The sequence below is a fragment of the Ochotona princeps genome, chromosome 8 (assembly GCF_030435755.1).
Source record: "Ochotona princeps isolate mOchPri1 chromosome 8, mOchPri1.hap1, whole genome shotgun sequence".
Taxonomy (NCBI): domain Eukaryota; kingdom Metazoa; phylum Chordata; class Mammalia; order Lagomorpha; family Ochotonidae; genus Ochotona; species Ochotona princeps.
Genome location: NC_080839.1, coordinates 7,532,539 through 7,552,679, shown reverse-complemented (window position 1 = coordinate 7,552,679; position 20,141 = coordinate 7,532,539). Strand labels below are relative to the sequence as shown.

The 20,141-nt window shown below is 41.5% G+C and overlaps 1 protein-coding gene across 1 annotated transcript in view; it reads left to right on the top strand.

Annotated features, from left to right (window-relative positions):
- Positions 1–966: 966 nt before the first annotated feature.
- IL18R1 (interleukin 18 receptor 1) overlaps positions 967–20,141 on the top strand; it is a 36,481-nt gene continuing 17,306 nt past the window's right edge. Inside the window, exons 1-5 of the mRNA XM_058667467.1 lie at positions 967–1,307; positions 9,070–9,159; positions 12,563–12,806; positions 15,047–15,212; positions 18,164–18,344. Of these exons, the coding sequence (XP_058523450.1) occupies positions 9,102–9,159; positions 12,563–12,806; positions 15,047–15,212; positions 18,164–18,344 (649 nt within the window). The 5' untranslated portion in view covers positions 967–1,307; positions 9,070–9,101. The remainder of the gene's footprint in view (positions 1,308–9,069; positions 9,160–12,562; positions 12,807–15,046; positions 15,213–18,163; positions 18,345–20,141) is intronic.

The window sequence follows — 20,141 nt, the reverse complement described above, 5'->3', positions numbered from 1 at the left end:
GTGGACACAAACGTTCATCGCTATAAATAATTCTCCGATGAGCTATCAGCATTATATTGCTCAATTAAAAATATATATATATATTCTTACTTAGAGATAACTGTAGATGCTATAACCTCTTATGAAATTAGTAGGATATTTTGGCAAAACTGTTCTGGCAAGGTGGAACTCATTTACGGGTTGCAGCTGTTGGGATCGGATGAAGAGATCATAGGAGCCCTCACAGTGGAGGCAGAGGTAAAGGGAGAGTTCCCGGACTGGCAGTCCTGTTAGTGCCTCCCGTGGAGCTCTGCGTGGAGCTGTTTAGCACAGCCTGGCCTCAGTGGAGCTGTTTAACATAGGATACAGTTTGTACATTTAATTTGCAACATAAAATTGAGCTGTAGTTTTGACAGACAATGTCTCCATCTTTAACCCAAATGTCTTCCAATACTTTTCAGTACCCTAATTGAAGACGAATCAAATTTCCGGAAGGATTCATAGCTACCCATCCTCTAGGTTATTGTGATCTCTTAATCAGTGTCCCTTGGTTGGGTGGCACTACAAAGCCCAACCTTCTCCCAAACGGGTGGCGCGGCGCAGATGTCACCGGTCCCCATTGCTAGCGCTCCTAGCGCCCCTGGGCCTAAAGGGTGCGTGCAAGAGCGTTCGGGCTCTATTGTGCCTCTTCCAGGTCCCGCAGGTCACAGGGCCATCTCTGGGTATTCCCCAGGGCCCACGCTGCGCCTCTGGGGTGGAAGGTCCCCACAGCGTAAAGTCCGTAAGGCCGCCACCCTTACCACCGCCGGGGCAAGGCGTGGGATTTCCCAGCTACAATCCAGCGCCCCCGCGATACTGTGGCTGGCAGGACTGGCGCAGCTGGCAGGCAGGGCGCCTGGGTGGAGGAACCGGTGCAGCTGCTGGGCTCGCAGGCACAAGCGTCTCCCATCCCCAGCACCGGAGAGCAGCCCAGGCCCTGCGCAGCGCTAGAGGCGAGCAGCTCACTACTGGTGTCACCCTAGTACTGCGGATCCCGAAACTGCCGAACCTGAAGCAGCGCCCCCTCTGCAGCCGGCAAAAGCCAATTTCTTTCTACTTCTTGCTTCTTCGTGATTTGCGAACCCTTTCTAGTGGCTTTATCTGTTAAATCACACCCGTGTCCCCACTCCCTCTCCCTTGCGGTGTCTCTCTTTCCTGTCCAGTTTCACAGCTGTTTGGGGCAGGGAGCTCCCCTTCTTCTCACCTGCGTTCTCAGCTCTGCTTGCACAAGTGGTGACCTGGTGTGCTGGAGACACAGCCAGCCCCAGCCTCAGGGGACCCCTCTGAAGGTAAGAACAAGCTCTGTGACAACTTGGGCCCTTCCTTATCGCCCTGATCATGGGACGGAGCCTGAACACAGTACCATGCGTGTGTGTGTGTGTGTGTGTGTGTGTGTGTGTGTGTACAGAAGGATAACTGAAAGAAAAGCATTGTCAGCGTTCACTGATAACTTTGCAGGTGAAGACATTTCTCAGGTCCTTTTCTGCAGGAGTGACAACAGCTGTGATAAATGACAATGCTTATTATTTATGAAACTTATTGCATGTTTCATACTGCATGGGAAGCTTTTAAATTTTTCTTTCTTTCTTGGGGTCACAGGACAAAGCAGGCACTAACCTCATGCTTAGTAAAAGGAAGAGAGACTAAATAACTGTTTTTTTCATTGACCCCCCAGCATACTACTGGGGAATAGAGCCCAGATTTCTACCAGAATTTTCTGGTTTTCAAGATCTTTGTCCTTAATCTGAGGTGTTTTCAGACTGATGAATACTTGATTGTATCACACATAGACACAGGAGTGACGAATTACCAAACAACCCTTGCCAGAGATAGGATGTGAAATTGCTGTTTATGTCACAGCTTCTCTTGCTTCATTCTTGTGGTTTCTGAAATACATGCTGTGCCGTTGGTGGAGCCCTAAGAGCAGAGGCTTTGGATGTGCTGGGAGGGGTACAGCTGGGAGCTGGGTTTGTTTAGATTCTGGGACAGCATACCCCATTGCCCTGAGCAGAGAGAGAGAGGAAAGTGGAGTTGTCTGGCTCAGAAACACAGAATGAAAAGGCAGGTGCCTGTCCAGGATGTAGGGATTGGCCCCAGAGCCATGGGGACACCTGGTCATGCTTTGAATGTCCGTGGCTTCCTTGCAAAGGCAATCAAGGTGCCACATTGTGAGGCCTGTAGGCCCCTAGCAGCTAGGGGCAATGGGGAAAGTGTTCAGGTGGCAGGACGTGTACCTGCACGGTGGGATGAGAAAACAAAATGAAGATACGAGTGACTGATGCTTTTGTGTCATGAGCTGTGTACCGGCAAAGATGCTTTTGGACCTGCACGGTGGGAAGCTATTTTTGTATTCCTTAGTATGTGTGTGTTTTGTGTGTGACCATTTTCTACTCTTCGTTGTTTATATCATTTTGTAGGCTGTGCATGAATGCCATAAAGAATAACCTATATTTTTAAAGAATTATTTATTTTTATTGGAAAGGCAGATATAGAGAGAGAAGGAGAGACGGAGAGAAACATCTTTCATTCACTGGTTCACTCCCCAGATGCCTACAATGACTGGAGCTGAGCTGATCCCAAGCCAGGAGCCAGGAGCTTCTTTCAGGTCTCCCATGCAGGTTCAGCGTCCCACGGCTTTGGGCCATCCTCAACTGCTTTTCCAGGCCACAAGCAGGGAGCTGGATGGGAAGTCGAGCAGCTGGGATTAAGACTGGCACCCATATGGGATCCCAGTGGTGCATGCAAGGTGAAGACTTTGGCCACTAAGCTATGGTGCTGGGCCCAAGAATAACATACATTTTTAAGAATCACAGATGTTGTAATTTTCATCAAAGCAGTTTATTTTAGGGGATTCTCAGTTGCATGTTTTGCTAATGGCGTGGTTTGTATCAGAGCAATTTATACCTATTTGTTAAGTTGGCGAAGCAGCTGTGATTCAGGCTGGGCCATTGACAGTGAAACCAGCCGCAGTCTGGGGTTTGTCTGTTCCCCTCCTTGAGTCACAGGCTCCTCTGAGAAGGAGCTTGCAAGTGGTCTGGCAACCATGGGTTCCTGTGAAATGGGTTTCTAGATAATGGTTTGTTTCCCCAGGGTGCAGGGTCTAAAGCCAGCACAGCTGGATGCAGGTGGGACTCCAGTGACCACTGGGACATCTGAAACAGCCTGTGCTGCATTGCCTGGGGACCAGAGGGAGGGATCAGTTTGTATTGATCAGTCACACGATTATGAAAGAAAGCTATTATTATGTTTTAATTTACAGAAAACAGTGCATTGAAAAATTTAGATGAGTTTGGGTTTTTTTGTTTTGTTTTTAACAAAGATTTATTTTTATTATTTTTGGAAAGTCGGATATACAGAGAAGAGGAGAGACAGAAAGATCCTCCATCTGCTGATTCAATCCTCAAGTGGTCACAACTGTCGTAGCTGAGCTGATCTGAAGCCAGGAGCCAAGAGCCTCTTCCAAGTCTGCCATGCAGGTGTAGGGGCCCAAGGCTTTGGGCATCCTCAACTGCTTTCCCTGGCCACAAGCAGGGAGCTGGATGGGAAGCAGGGCTGCCGGGATTAGAACCTGTGCCCACATGGGATTCCTGCGCACCCAAGGCAATGAGTCTAGCCACTAGCCTATCACACCAGGCCCTGGATAAGTTTGCGCTTTTTCTTGTGTGTATACAAGTCACACAGACAGCATATACATATACATACACATCAACTTAATATTAGGGTACTTCAAGGGGCTCATTAAAAATAAGTTTTTAGAATAGTTTTATTTTTGTCAAAACTTTTGAAATCTATGCAAATAAGGGGTTTTAAAAACGTTGTGGAAAATGTATATAATGAAAAAAACTTTGCATACACTTGAAAATATGCTACATCAAAATTTAATCTTCTAAATTTATTTTTCCACAGGTTATTTGAGGTACTGGATTTACTTTTGCAAGCACACAAATATGCCCTTAGATATGTGCTTGACTACATGCTAGAATGATCTGGAAAATGGAGAACAGGATGACCATGAATCATTATGCATGTTTTTTAAGATCAAGGTGATAATTAGTGTCCTGGACATTGTGTTGGCTGCCAAGGTTTGCTTCTCAAAATGCTACGGTTTACAAAAGCATTTTAAAAGTAGAAGAGTTTGTAGCTTTGACAATGGATTAGGTATTCACCTGAAAACTCTTTGATTGGATCAGTGCAGTCCTTAATCCAGTAAATGTTAGACCTCTAAGTAGACACACAATGGGAATATGTCCAATTAATGACAAGTGCTCTGATTATGCAAACAAAGCAAGGTGGAAAGGAGAGAGATGGTGGGTTTCTTTATGTGTGCTTACACTTGGGTCAGCCAACTTTGCCAGGTTTTCCCAGAGTGCTGCAGGAGGAGCAATACATGAGAGCTTGGTGCCAACAAGTTCTAAAGATAGTTTAATTAATTATGGAGAAGTGTATAGTAGCCATTCAGAAAAAGTAAGTTTAATTAGACTATCCTTTCACAAAACAAGTAAATACATTGCTGGTGAATTAAATAGTTAAAAAGAAAAAGAAAATAACTAAATCATAATATAAAACAATAGAGGGAAGTGAGCACTGAAAAAAATGTACAGAAAAATATTTTAAAAAGGGAAAAATCACGAATCAAAAGAATGATTGGTTTAGCTGCAATAATATAACTTTTTCTACATATTATCACATCAAAGGGGGAACTGAATAGAAACTAAAGAGCAAGCTGAACAAACCACTTAAGATCTGAGAATTTGGTAAAAGGGGCCATTAAACGGTGGATAAACATGAAAATAAAATGTTTAATAGTGTAATATTTTCCTCATTTATACCAAAAAAAAAAATACAGATCTAAAAACTAATGAAGAGCAGGTGTTTCACATAAAAAACAAGCTGCTGGGTAAGATACCTGTGTCCCATATTGAAACGCCTCACTTCCATTCCTGGCCCTGACTCCTGACTCCTGTTCCCATTCTTGCAGACCCCGGGAGGCAACCAGGGGGGCTAAAGTGGTGGGGCTCCGGACACTCACCTGGCTGACTTGGACCGGCTCTCTGGCTGCAGTCTTCAGCCAGTTTTGCATTATAGGCTTTTGGGGGCATGAACAACAGATGAGACCTTTCTCAGGCTCTCTGTTTTTCTGACACACACACACATACATACATATTTGTATGTAACTATATACACATATAATTTTAAATTTTTGACTACCTGATTATGTTTTTTAAATGAAAATGCTCATTCCCTGGGTATGGTACTAGAGTCTGTCCTTGGTTACTGAGGGAGGAAGTATGGATTATTGCAACGTTTCAGGAATGTGAACTGGCAGGGTTCATTTATTATGTTTCAAATGCGTCCTTGCACTCATTCACTGTGCTGTCACTTAGTAGCCCCCAAGAAAAGAACTAGAAATGTAAGAAAACAACAGTAAGAGAAATGTAAGCATATAATGATAGTCAACATTTAATCACCAGACACTTCACAAGAAAGTAACCTTCTCATCAGCCCTAAGGAGATAGTTATAGCCTCCTGTGGTAAAAGAAGTTGAAGCTCAGAAGTCAAGCCTGAAGTTGTTGAACTTGTTCAGCTGGTGAAGGGTAGAATGGGGACTCACTCAGCTAGGTTGACACTGGAGACCACGTCCCCTCAATGAGGCCATATCACCTTACACGTGAAGGTGGTTGTGGGGCCATTCTGGGTATTCACAATATAATTCGCTTTGTACATGATAATACATCTACTTGGAAAAATATTGCATGGCAATTAAGATGATGTTAAAGAAAGTTTTATGACAAAGAAGATTTTCATTATATAATACTAAGTGGAAAGGCAGGACATGAAATTATTTAACTGCCATCTAAATTATTAGAATATAAGTGCAAAAATATAAGAAGACATACTAAAAAGCTATTTGTGTTAACATTATTTTCCACTTTCCACCTTTACTTTGTAAATATCCTACACTGGTATATGTTGCTTTAGAAGTTGGAAAAAAAGATTTTCAAAAGAAAGATGATAGAGACATAAAAATCGCAAAAAATAAAACCACAAATTTATCAACACCAAACATAGCCTTAAAAATATACCCCCAAATTCTTGCTTGCAGGAAATTTAGTATTTGTGTGCTCCAACATTTATTTTATTTATACTTTTTGGATGATTATGGCATGACTTAGAAAACCTTGCTTTTAAAAAGCAGTTATTTATTATTATTATTGGAAAGTCAGATATACAGAGAGGAAGATCTTCCATTCAATGATTCACTCCCCAGGTGACCACAACGGCTGGAGCTGAGCCGATCTGAAGCCAGGAGTCAGGAGTCTCCTCTGGGTCTCCCACACGGGTGCAGGATCCCAAGACTTTGGGCTGCCCTCCCAGGCTACAAGCAGGGAGCTGGATGGGAAGCAGGGCTGTCAGGATTAGAACCAGTGCCCATATGGGACCCTGACGTGTTTAAGGCAAAGACATTAGCCACTAGGCCACTGTGCTGGGCCCAGTGAAATGAATTCATTCTACATTAAAAACATAATTTCACTCATACAAAAGAGTAAGTGCATTAGGTCTTCATGTGTCTCCTCTAGAAATTCAGCTTGATTTATCAGACTACTGAATAATGTCATTACATCTAGATCTTGAAAATTAAGAAAAAAGATCTGTGTCATCCTGAGAAATGACATAAAGGAGACTGATTTTCATTAGACTTAACAGAAAAGAACAGGCAACCTTAATAACAAAATGTCATTTGAGGTACAAGAACAGGGACAGTTTAACATCATAGAAGTCTTCCAATTTGATTATGTGCAGTTGGTACTTTCCACATATGCTTACTCTTTTTCATCTATTATTGGTTGTTATCTCTTGGAAATTCCATCAGCTATGTGGTGATGTATTAATAAGATTGGTGTAAATTATTTGGAAGTTAATCATTAATCTTTTCCCAGGATTTTGATATGAATAACCTTTCTTTTCTATGGTGGGGATGAGTTGCAGTTGCTGAGAGCAAAATGGTCCCGAGCTAGCTGGTTATCTGTACCCAGAAGTTTTAAAATATTTAATGAGTTCATCACTTAGTGATTCGGGTGGTGGGCCTTGTCATCAGCTTTGTGTTGGTAAGTAACTTGCACAACTCATCAAGGCTCATATTTAAATGCAAGTTCCAGGGTGCATATACCTGAAACTAAGACCTTTCCATTGTTCTGTGCTCTCCCTGTCCAGAGACAAGGAGGCATACAGTAAACAATGAATGTGGGATGAATGCTTCTCATTTGTGACAAGGAAGAACAGGGCTTGGGAATTCATGGTCTCTCCCAACTGCCATTTGCATCTCCTGACTACATGCCCATCTCTAGGAGCACCCCTGGTGTCCTTTTAGGGACTTCCCCAACCTTCATGCATGTTCAAAATTGTCCAATGTGACTAATATGTGACGTTCCAGGGGTGGCAGTATTAAGCAGCACTCCCATTTCAGCATGCCATGTCTGCAGTGGGGTGAACTACACCTGTGCAGAACATGGAGTCATCTAAACCAAACTGCTTTGCACTAAGAATGTAACAGCACACCTGTGCACCTGCTAAAGCCCCAATCCACCTTCCTTTATGAGGCAGTTGGTAGGATTTCTTTTGGCTATGCTGTCTCTTCTGTGCACCAGGATAAACCTCCAGTAAACCTTGTCTGGGTTCCACCTGGGACTCTTGAAATTTGTAATTAGGAGGACGAAGTTTGGGTTGGCATGTGATAAAAGTTCAGTTTAGATCTCAGTTTCCTGGGGTGGTGACCAATGTGGACGAGGGTGCTGGAGTACACATGAAACTTGTGCATCATGATTCGACTGGTTAAGTGACCACTTGGGACTTCATCCCATGTTAGAGTGCCACTCTGGGTCTGTCTTCCTAGATCCTAAATCAATTTTCTGCTAACTCATGCCCTGAGAGGCCACATTCAAGTTCCTGGATTCCTGCCACAAGCATGGGACACCTGGCTGGAATTCCTGGCTCCTGACTACAGTCCAGCCCAGCCCTCACTGTTTCAAGCATTTGGAGGGTGAACCTGCAGTGAAATCATTTCTCCCATCCTGTCTCTCCCTCTTTCTGTGCTTCAAATAAACAGATAAATAAAGCAGAAAAAGGCGACTGCACAAATGCAAATAACTATTTTTCATTGATAAAATATTAACACGTGCATACTATTTGCTAGGCATTGTTTTGGGTTACAGTGTTATACATGAGACTTTCTAGCCTTATGAAATTTATTTCTTTTTAGAAATAACATGAATTTTAAAAAAAATTTTAACCTCCAAATGATGCTCTAATGACAAATTCTGCTGAATACTTAGGTACACACATACATACACAATTCTTCGTGGGCAACACTGTCAAACCTGCCTTGATAAATCACAGACTTTATTGAGTGGTACATTTTCTAGAACTATAGCGTCCCTTAACTTTTACCTTGAAAGCAGAATTTAATAGGCCAAGCCTAAACTATATCAGCCTTCACTGTGTTAGACAATGACATTATTAGAAATTTGTTCTGGAGCTAAGTTTTTTTATATATATAAAACTTTATTTATGTTTGGTGAAAAGGCAGATTTACAGAAGGAAGGAGAGAAATAGAAGGATTTTCTATCCATTGGTTCACTCCCCAGATAGCTACATGAGCTGTTCCAGAGCCAGGAATTAGAAGCCTCAAGCCTCTTCCAGGTCTCCCACATGGCTGCAAAGTCCAAGAACTTGAGCCATCCTTTGCTGCTTCCCCAAGCTGTAAGTGGGAGCTAGATTGGCAGTGAGCAGCCTGGACATGAATGAGAGGCCACCTGGGATACAAGCACCTGAATGTCAGGGATTAGCCTGTTAAGCCACAGCACCAGTCCCAGAACACTGAAATTCAGATTTTAAAATTGTATTAACTTCATATGGCTGAAGGTTTTGAAGTCTAGGAACATGGCCATCTTACAGGCTGGCTGTTCCACAACATCTTTTTTTTTTTTAAATATTTCTAAGGTGGATATGCTTTTGTTAGAAAGTTCTGGCTGAGCTTGTGTTGTTGTTTTTCAGAGAAACCATTTCAAGCACAATTCTAACTCAGCATGTGTCAGAGAGAATTCCTCTTAGTCCTTTTGGTGCGTATATTTGTTCACACCTCAGGTAAGTGATTATAAATACTCAGCCACATGTTCCCATTAGTCATCTGACGGGGGCTTCAAAAATTGTCAACCTGGGGCTGGGGTTGATGCCCAGTGGATCGAGCTACCTTTGCAAAGCTCACATATCATATAGGAGTGCTAGTTGCCATTTTGGCTGTTGCCTTTCTTATCTAGTAGCATACTAATGCACCCGGAAAGACAGCAGAAAATGAATGGAGTACTTGATCCCTCGCCACTTGTATAGGGGACTAGGATGGAATTCTTGAATCCTGGCATTGGCTGGGCTAAGACCTGATTGCTGTGGCCCTGTAGGGGAGTAAATCAGCAGGTGGAAAATCTCTCACTCTCACTCAGTTTCTGTTTTTCAGATAAACAAAATAAGTCTTAAGGGAAAAAAGAAAGTTGCCATCATCTGGTGAATGAATATTTCATAAAGTAGGATCAGATAAAGAAAACACAATTGTACCACTGAAAGAGAAAGGATGCGGCACTCTGAGTTTATGCAGAGAGCAGGATGCAACCAGCTGTGCCCTAAATAAGTTATACTTGCCTGAGATGAAGATTGCTTTGTGTTATCTGAGACTGAAGAGCAAACCAAGTCATCTTTATGTTAATTTGTGCAAGGTTTTGTTCACACTCTCCTTTCTGGTGAAAAGATAAAGTCTCACCTTATTATTGAGGTGAGAACAAGGAAAGTGAGACATCCTTTAAAGATTCTAAACATATATGATTGAAATTAGGAGTACACAAGAAAGACTGGTTAGATTGGGGAGCCTGAAAAGTAACGCTTGTGTATTGGCAGTGATAGCATGGATCTTTTTTCCCCATAAATTGAGAAGTTTGAGGACTTATTGTTTGGAGAATAATTCTTTGATACAACAGTAAGAATTTTATTCAGCTTTGGAAGAGAAAGCGGGAGCACAACTGGAAGTCTTTTCACCTTGAGAAACACATGGATCCATTGCCACTATTCGGAGCGTTACTGCTGCAGAGATGGCAAATTTAACTTTTTGATACGTTCCAATATTGCCAAGTCCAAAATGCAGGTGTATTTACTTAAATTCTGTATTGTGGTGATTCATACGATGCAATACTACCTACATGTTGGAGGGATGAAACCAATATTTTCTTTTTGATATGGGGTGAGATGCCCCACAGTACTAAGTAAAAAAGCAAGGTGCAGGAAAACGTGTCACGAGATCCATGCTCCGTAGATACTTGTTGACAGCCTTGCTCAGTTACCATGCACTTATGTTCCAGGTGTAGAAAAAAGCTCTGAAGCCATGGCATATGAATGCTAAAATCCTAGTCCTGTCCTTTTAGATGCTTGGAGAGTATCTCTCATGGATGGTTAACTCTAGGAAGACATGGCAATTGACTACATGTAGGGTTAAGATTCATTTAAGCTAGTTGACATTAAGTAACAACATCCTCTGGGTCTCCAACACAGGACAACTTCACATACATACTTCATTTCAAAGGATATAGGCTAGGGGTCCTGCTGGGCTCAGGGCAGAATGGAAGTGCCTGTTGTGGCATACTGAACTTCACACACTTTGAATTCCATCATTTCGCCAACCCAAAACCATTTCCAACAAACATTCCATCAATTAACAAAGCCTCTAATGTTAAAAAGTTGAAGTTAGATGTCTAAAGCCACCTGCTGCACTTTGAACTATCATCTCTTCTGTGGTTTACAGGATATGTTTTTTTCACACAAGATTTTTCAAATGATAACAGCCTCCAAAGAAGAATGAGTGCATAATGACATCAAAACACAGCAGAAAATGGATAAAGTACTAGTATATGCTTGTGCAAACTTTTAATATAGGACCAAAACATAGAAGTCTGGAAGTAACTAAAATATCCACTAGGCAGTTCCCCAATAACCCACATCCCTCCAATTCATTATTAATTAATAGAATGTATAAGCTGTTAGATAGTCACAATTAAAATCAGTACCGATACATTGCATATACATTTTACATATTCACATGAATCACCTCATCTCTGCTGAAGTATTGAAATGTAGACTAGAGATTATTTAGCACCCAATGTAGGTTTGATGCTTATTAACTCTCGTATCTAGGAGAGATTTAACATTATTGGTTTCAAAGATGACTCTGTCATTTGAGCCACTTCCTCTTTTTGCTGTGGTTAACAACATTGAGTTGAAACCAGAGGGTTGTTTTGAGAAACCAGCCCTAAGTTTAAGGAGGGCACATCACCTATGTCCTCAAGAAACTGTTTCCTCCGAGTAGAAGCTGATCAATCTCCAGATGTAGTTAAAAGGCTCCCTGAAGCCACAGAACAGGATGTGAAACAGGCTCACTAATGACAACTCCAAACTCACAGAAGTGCAGGAGGGAAAATCAGTACTTACTGCGTATAGAAGAAAAGCTCAGCTAACTATTCAAAGCCAGAGACAATGGGTTAATTGAGAAAGATGGAGGGGTGAGAAGGAGAGAGTTCATGGAGAAGAGAGATTTTATGAATCAGTCTTGGGTATCACCCACAGTAGTAACCATTTTAAACACGTCATAAACTACATAAGCATACCTTTAATCATCCTCACTGCTACTTGGGAAATGGTCAGTTCAATTGCCTGGACAGAAGCCAGGAGGGACATCTGATGATACAGATGAAACATACCAAGGTCTTTAGGTTTACTTTTTCTTTTGCTTATTGACTCCTTAGCTGAGATGTTTTGGAGTAAGCAATGCTTGTGTGGCAATACTTCTGAGACTTTTTTCTTTAAGCTGTGATGTATAATATTTCCTTATAAAGATGACACAATGCTTACTTACCATCTAGGTATCACAAGTAGAGTTTTGACATGGTTCTATTTGGGAGAAGCTTTTGGGAATTTTCTCTTGATCGAGGTTCTCTCACTTTCTGTCTCTTTTTAAAGGTTTATTTATGTTTATAGGAAAGGCAGATATACAAAGAGGAGAGACAAAGATCTTTCCTCTGCTGGTTCACTCCCCAGGTGGCCACAATGGTTGGAGCTGAGCCAATCTGAAGCCAGGAACCAGGAGCTTCCTCCAGGTCTCCCACGTGGGTTTAGGGTTCCAAGGCTTTGGGCCATCCTCAAATGCTTTCCCAGGCCACAAGCACGGAGCTGGATGGGAAGTGGAGCAGCTGGGATTAGTACTAGTGCCCACATGGGATCCGGACACATGCAAGACAAGGACTTTTGCTGCTAGGCCTCTGCTCTAGGCCTGGTTGAGGTTCTCACTGTGCTTTATCCTTCCTAGTTTTGTAAAACATCATGCTGAGATAACAGAACCCCAGGAACATGATGCTGAGATTTTGCATTAACTTTGCTGCTTCTTCTAAGACATTAGGAGAAAAAAGTCATTTTTTTGGTTTTTAATCCTTTTTCCTTTGCTTGTATTTTGTAGAAACTTGTACCTCACGTCTTAACATTACTACAGTGGAAGGAGAACCTTTCTATCTGAAGTTTTGCTTATCTTCATCTGAGCATGAGAGTGAATCAAATACTATAAGATGGTATAAAAGCAATGGATCACAAGGACAGGTTGAGTTAAACTCAAGGAGTTTACCCAGAATTTCTTTGCACAACTTTTCTTTGGAATTTTGGCCAGTTGAGTTGGATGACAAGGGATCTTATTTTTTCCAGATGGGGTGAGTGCGTCTTTTATTCACTTCATTATACTCTGTCTTTTATTCAACAACCCAAATCTACGGTAAAATCTGGAAGGATAGGTAAGCCATTCATGTTTTCTCTCTTACACTTTCTACTACATGAAATAAATAATTAATTATTGAAAAAAATAGATTGAATAGCCACTCATGTTTAGTTTCTTGGTGATATTGATGAAAGGCAACCGCCTTCATAGGATTTGCATTTGGAGATCCATATCAATGACAAGTGAAGATTGAATGAAAGTTGCATTTTGAATTTAGCTGCTCTTGTCAAATGAAATCAACAGCTGGAAACTCACAGTGATGTGAATGTGTAGTGAGGGGGTCACAAGGTCTGCTTTGTGGGTGATGTTCTCTACCGAGAGAGCAGCTGGATATGAAGTAGGTCCAGTCTTGTCTAGTTTTCAGAGGTGATCAGGAAGCAGGTAGCAATGGTAGCCAAGGAGCTATGACTTTCACAGCCACTCACAAATCCACTGCCATGGGCTCCCCTCCTCCCCCCCAGAAAAAAAGAACCACAAGGAAGAGCTTTGCCGTATAATAACAGCATGTCTGTAGATCCCACAAGGATCTTTACATTGGAAAAGCATAATTTCAATGAAATGGGAACAAGCAAACGAGCGCATTAGATACTATCATTGTATATGTATACTAGAACATCTAAAAAGTTTTTAGAGGGCCGGGCGCCATGGCCTAGTGGCTAAAGTCCTCGCCTTGAACGCACTGGGATCCCATATGGGCGCCGGTTCTAATCCCGGCAGCTCCACTTCCCATCCAGCTCCCTGCTTGTGACCTGGGAAGGCAGTCGAGGACGGCCCAAAGCTTTGGGACCCTGCACCCTCATGGGAGACCTGGCCGTTGCAGTCACTTAGCGAATGAATCATCGGACGGAAAATCTTCCTCTTTGTCTCTCCTCCTCTCTGTATATCCAGCTTTCCAATAAAAATAAATAAATCTTTTAAAAAAAGTTTTTAGAAATCATGAAATCAAATTGTAGGATTTTTTCTTGCAAAATGTTTGAAAACTAAGGATAATTGATTTTTCTTTTCACAATAAGCATCTTCAGTGAAACTTCTGTAGGCTTCTCACGTGCAACACCATAGAATTGAGACTGACGTGTGTCAGTGACTCAGTGCCAGCTGGGTCTGGTGGGGAGCAGCTGGATATCACAAGTTTCTCTTAACATGAGTCCTGATCATTATCAGCCACATTGTTGAGAACAAAGTGAGATATCACGGGGGGATCTTGACATCTCTCTTGCGGTTTTGCACCAAATGAGGCTTTTTGTTGTTGTTGTTGTGTGTGTGTGGTGTGTGTAGGAACTCAGAGAAATCAGAAAGAAATTAAGAAACTACAAAAAAAAAAAAACGGTCTAATTCATGTGATTTCTAAAGACAGATTACAGAAATAGATTAGAACTACGGCTTTCTGTGGCAAGCCAAGAAAGAAGAAATTTTCACAACCTTCATAGAAGGAAAAGAACCGTGAATATGCCTGCTCTGAAATCCTAATTGAGTAAAGACATGATTTAAAAGAATAGAGCATTCTGCATAGGGCAGGCAGAGCACACTGAAGGGATAAACCTGTCATGTGCGATCACCTCTTGGAGATGCCAGAGGCAGGAAATGTTAATTCTCTTTCTGATCTGGACTCTGTAGAACTCTACCTGGGTTATGGAGAAGAAGTGGGACCCACTGACAGAAGCTGGATATCAGTGAGGTGTGCAGGGATGGGGTGACAGAGAAGAGAGGGCTTTGGCACAGTTGCCTCTACATCATGTCAGCCTTTTAATTCTTTGAGAGCAAGTGCAAGGCTGTGGCTTGCCCCATGCTCCCACTGCAGTGGTGAATGGTGAATCTTTGAACTGTCCCTCTCTACAGGTTATTGAAATTCTCAACACCTGCTGTGATGACATTTCAGTGTATGTCTGTGGAAGGATGCATCTGTGTGTGTGCAAGCACTTGCGTGTGTGTGTGTGTGTGTGTGTGTACCCATAGGATTCAGTCTTTCACGTTTACCCTATCTCATGAGAAGCTGCTAAACTTCTTCCTGCTCTGAACTGTGAGAAGGCTGAATAGGGTTTGGACATCTATCAACATCTGTAAGCAAAGATAAGAAAAAAAACCCAAAAAATTAGATTGATTGCTAAAGGTAAGATACTTGATGTTTTAAGGTCTCTGTCATAATAAAAACATACCTTTACACTTTTGTTTTTACAGAAATATTACTAAAGTTTGGAACTTAAATGTTGTCAGAAGAAATAAACACAGCTGTTTTGCTAAAAACCAAGTAATTAGTAAAACTGTAGAAGTTGAAAAAACTTTGAAAATATTATGTGCAAGCAGTTATTTTCAAGGACTGATCCACAGAATAAGGCTGTATAAGGTAATGCTTATGCAGTATTTTACCTTAAGACATGCTAGAGAAGGCAAAATTCCAAAAGGAGGGTCTGATGGCTGTGGACAACTGCGGCGTCACAATAGGCAAACTGCCCGACTTTACGCAGCTCACCTGACCTGTTCAAGTCACGTGTCCTCCCTGCCTGCCACAGTGCCCATGTGTGGGATGCAGAAACTTCCCTTTACTGTGTTCAGTCCATGTTCACAACTCTTCCTTCGATGCCCCTTTCTTCATTTATTTTTCTTCAGTTAACTTTTAGGAATGCTAACTTCAGAGTTTTCACTTCTGTCTCAGACACTCAGCAATTTAAACTCTAGTGTATTTTGTTGTTGTTGATTATATGAGTTCATTTTATAAAATGAAAGATCGAAGACATTAGGAAGAATGGAAAAGTTACTCGTGAGGACCCCATAGGACTGCATATTTGGGAAAATGACTTCTTTTACAAAGTGGTATTTCTTCTTCTTTTTTTTTTTATTATTGTGATCATTCCCCTACATCTTTAAGCATTCTTCCAAACGTGTGATTTCAGTTTGCATGTGCCTTATTTCATCTCTAATATAATCTCCTTTTATTTGGTGTTTGTTAGTTTTGTATTCTTAACTAGCAAATATAATTTCCAGATGTCTTTGGGTGCTAATCTGTTTCGCCTCTCAACCAAATCCCAGAAGTCGGCTGAGGGCAGACCTTTATTTTTTTTTTTAATGTGTAAGGTGCTTGTGTCCTACACTTGGTGGCTTGGATTTCATGGCTCACAGTAGCTCCTGTATCCAGCTTCATGTTAATGCAGAAGTTCAGAGGTAGTAGTGATCATTTAACTAATTGAGTTCCTACTACCCACATGTGGATCCTGGAATTTCATTCCTGGCTCCAGACTTCTCACCCTTGGTAACTATGGGGAGTTAACCAGCCTATCTGAGCCCTCTATGTCTCTCTGCCTCTCTAGTAAATAAACAACATATCGTTTTTTTTTCAGATTTTATCGAAAATAAAATTAAACAATAATATACGTTACCCATGAATCTTTTGGTGTTGTTGTTGAGGTTCTATAGCTTTAATCAATTCTAATCCACTTTGACTGCCTGTGGAATTTTGAAAGAGATAACAGGTTCATAGGGAATCCAAGTATAAAGCTTGTTCAGTGACTCTTCAATACATTTTCTGAACGATCTCAGGCAGATGTGGTACGGAATGTTCCATGTTTCTCTGGCCTACATAGTTATGTTTAGTCTGTTGTCAATGTGCATATCTGGAGTCACCTCTTTCATGCCCAAGCTTTCAGGTCGCTGAGTATCTGAGATGCATGCTTCTTGAATCCTGCTCAATGAAGGTGCTTGTGAATGTTGATACTGCATTCTCAGGTTACCACTGGCAGAATGGCCCTTCTTCTTACCACCCTTCTTTGTGGGAGCCATCCTACAGGGCCGCGTTGGAAAAGGAAACTTACATGAACTGTTTGAAGACAATTTGTATACATATATAAAAATGACCTTGAAAATTTTGCTTGCATCATTTACTCAAATACTACTTACCTGTGACTTTTCAAAGAGATTGCTTTTCTGAACTGTCTGCTAAACTTCTGTCTCAGTCCTGAGTTGATTTGGCTGTCAAAAGTATGTTTGTCTATTGTACGTAGGAATTAGTGAAATGCAGTGTGCTGGATTTTAAGAAATATCAATATGAAGATAGTTAAATTTAGAGAAACATATACTGTGAGCTTTATTTCTCTCTTTTTTTCCTTCTTATTGAAAAGACCAACCCAGAGCACTCCCATCCAACGATTCACTTTCCAAATGCCAGAACCGAGGCAAGAACTAAGAACTCAATCCCAACCTCCCACTTGGGTGGCAGGAAATCCATTACTTGAATCATCACGAGTAACTCCCAGGGTCGGGATTAACAGGAAAACAGAGTCAGGAGCCAGAGGCTGAGCTCAAATCTAGGTACTGATGTGGCATCTAGATGTCTTAACAGCATCTCAACTTAAAGGTCTGATATCCTCCATACCAAGGATGTTTTCATCTGAGCCACCAGCCATAGGCCTAAGTATTCTAAGCCCACTGGCTGTCAATGACCTACCTTAGGGTGGAGGTTCCAGGATGTGAAAGCAGTCAGTAGGTGGTTGGAAATAAATGGAAGAGTATCTCATATTGTATTCATATTTAGAAAAATCAGCTTGGGTTTATAAAAAATCTCATTTATACAGTTCAGTGATGGATAGTACATGTGTAGGTTCTGCACAAGTCCATGGCACTCACTCTCTGATTCTAGCTCCAGTGTTCATACCCAGGGCCACTTTGGAGGGAGAAATCTGATGGCAACCAGCTCTCATGGTTTGGCATTTGTAGGGACAGTGTGGATTGACCAGGACGATTCCATTGCCATTTTCCTCGTCTATGCCTGGGTTACCTGATGACTGCAATGAAAAAGGTGGTGTTTTCACTATTGCTGCCTGTGCCACACTTGGGAATCATAATGGGCAGATGGGCAGTTGGATGTGTGAACGTGCCTATGGATTTGAATATTCCTGAGACATTTCTAATCTGTCCCCTGTCTTCCAGTGGGAGGCATCAAAATAGCTTCTAGGTATTCAGTTCTCTAATTCTGCATCAACCTCCACTTGTCATTTCCAGCGTGAGTTTTCTGGGGCATATGAAATTGGACTGAAAGTTTTGATGAAACAGAATTATGCAGACAGTTTTAACCCAAGCAGGAATTTATGTCATATACCCCAAAATGTATTAGTAATAATGATGACTATAACAGCCAGTGACTTGGTTCCAGTAGAAGCAATGCCAAGTCATAGGACACTTAGGTGAATATTTCATTCTGTTTTCTTTTTCTTGTAAGGATCTTTAGTTTTCAATACTTTGAACTGTTGTTTCAATAACGCTCTTAGCAACTTAAAGTGATTCAACTTCCTCTTTTAAAAACAGGACTGTGAAAAGATAGCTGAAACACAGGACTATAAAAAGATAGCCGAGAGTGATACAAATCCATTGATACAGAAGAATGCTGAGTTTAAAGATCAGGGGTATTACTCCTGTGTGTTTTCTATTCATCATAATGGAAAGGTGTTTAATATCACCAAGACCTTCAATGTAACAATTCTTGGAGGTAAGAGAAATCTTAGAATTGGCACAAAACAAAGGTATGTCTGTCAAGTGAATTTTTATCTTTCTCCTAAAACCATTTGGGAATTGAGATAACACTTAATTGAGCTCAAGACTACAACATTATTTAAACCAAAAGAGTCAAAATTTCTACTTTGAGTCCATCTACCTGACTGAAAAAAAATAAAGATTTTTTTTATTGGAAAGATGCACAGAGGGAAAGATTTTCTGTCTGCTGGCTCACTCCCCAAATGTCTGCAATGGTCGGAGCTGTGCTGATCCCAAGCAAGGAACCAGGAGATTCTTCCGGGTCTCCCATATGGGTGCAGGGTCCCAAGGCTTTGGGTCATCCTTTACTGCTTTACCAGGTCACAAGCAGAGAGCTGGATGGAAAGTGGAGCAGCTAGGATATGAACCAGTGCCCACATGGGATCCCACAGATGCCAGGCAAGGATTCAGCCACTACACCATTGTATCGGGCCCTGAAAAGAAATTTTGAACAGTAAACAAAAGTATATTTGAATGAGGTTCACATAAATTAGCGCTCTGTCTCTCTGGAGTGTGAGTAAATTTTGGAAGCGTCTGTGGTTCAACATATGTTTTCACTTAGCAGATATTTATTGGAGAGGCACTTATTTGATAAACTGTAATTAGAACTAGAAGGCAAAGGAAGTGGGATAAGGGAAGTTGTGGGACAAATTGAGTAATCATTATTCTCAAGGGATTTGATTTTGTCAGAAAAGGCAAGAAGCTGTGAAGAGAGTTATCAAATGGATCAGTGTCATCTCTGAGGGCAGTAACATCGCTTCTCTGGCTTTTGGCCAAGTCAAGTAAGAGCAGTGAGATGCAGGAGTCTCTGTTTGAGCCGGATCTTAGAGACGTAGGGTCAGGAATGAGCAGGAAGACATGAGGAGAATGGATTCCCAAGGGAAGAAACTTGTGTAAGAGTTGGGGAGGACAGCACACAGTCTGGATTCTTATGAACTTGCTGTATACTACAAAAACAGAAGGCTGAAATTTTAATATCTATTTATTAGAGATAGAAAGAGAAAGAACTTCCAGCTGCTGATGTGCTCCCTGCCAAAGCCCTCAAGAGCCCAGACCTGGCAGCTGGGAACTCAGGCTAGTTCTTTCCATGTGGGGGACAGGGATTCAAATACTTTCTCCCAGGGTTTATACTAACAGGCACTTGCAGCCAGGAGCTGGAGTTGAGTAGCAAATCCATGTTCTGGTGTGGGACACAGATACCTTAACTGTAGTATTAATCACAACTCCAAAAATCTACCTAGAAGTCTAGACATTCAAGGGCAAGGGCCCCACTGGAATGTACATTAAACTTGACCCTCTGAGGACATTCTTCATATGGCACAGTCAGTAATTGATCCTTTTTTTAAAAAAAATTACTAAGACAATTGCCAGTCTATCTAGTCCAGATTTTAATATCTGATTATTGAAAAGCCCCGTTCCTCCCTTGAGTACATATATCCCACTTCTGGTTATAAAATTCCACCCTTTGGGTTTTCTTGGCCTTTAGTTTCTTCACAAAGTCTGTTCCCTTCTAGAACTGACAGCTATTTTATTATTTGAAGACAAGTGGCTTATGTACTCTGAAATTCCCTTAGCTTCATCCGTAGAGAGTACACAACTTGTGCAAAAGATTCACTCAACAGAACCCAGAGTGTGGCGTGTTATTGTGACATAGCCAGTTAAGCTGCTGCTTGTGACCTGGTAACCCAAGCTGCAAAGCAGGTGCCAGGTCTGACTGCTGTATGTGGATCTAGCTTTCTGCTAATGCATCTAG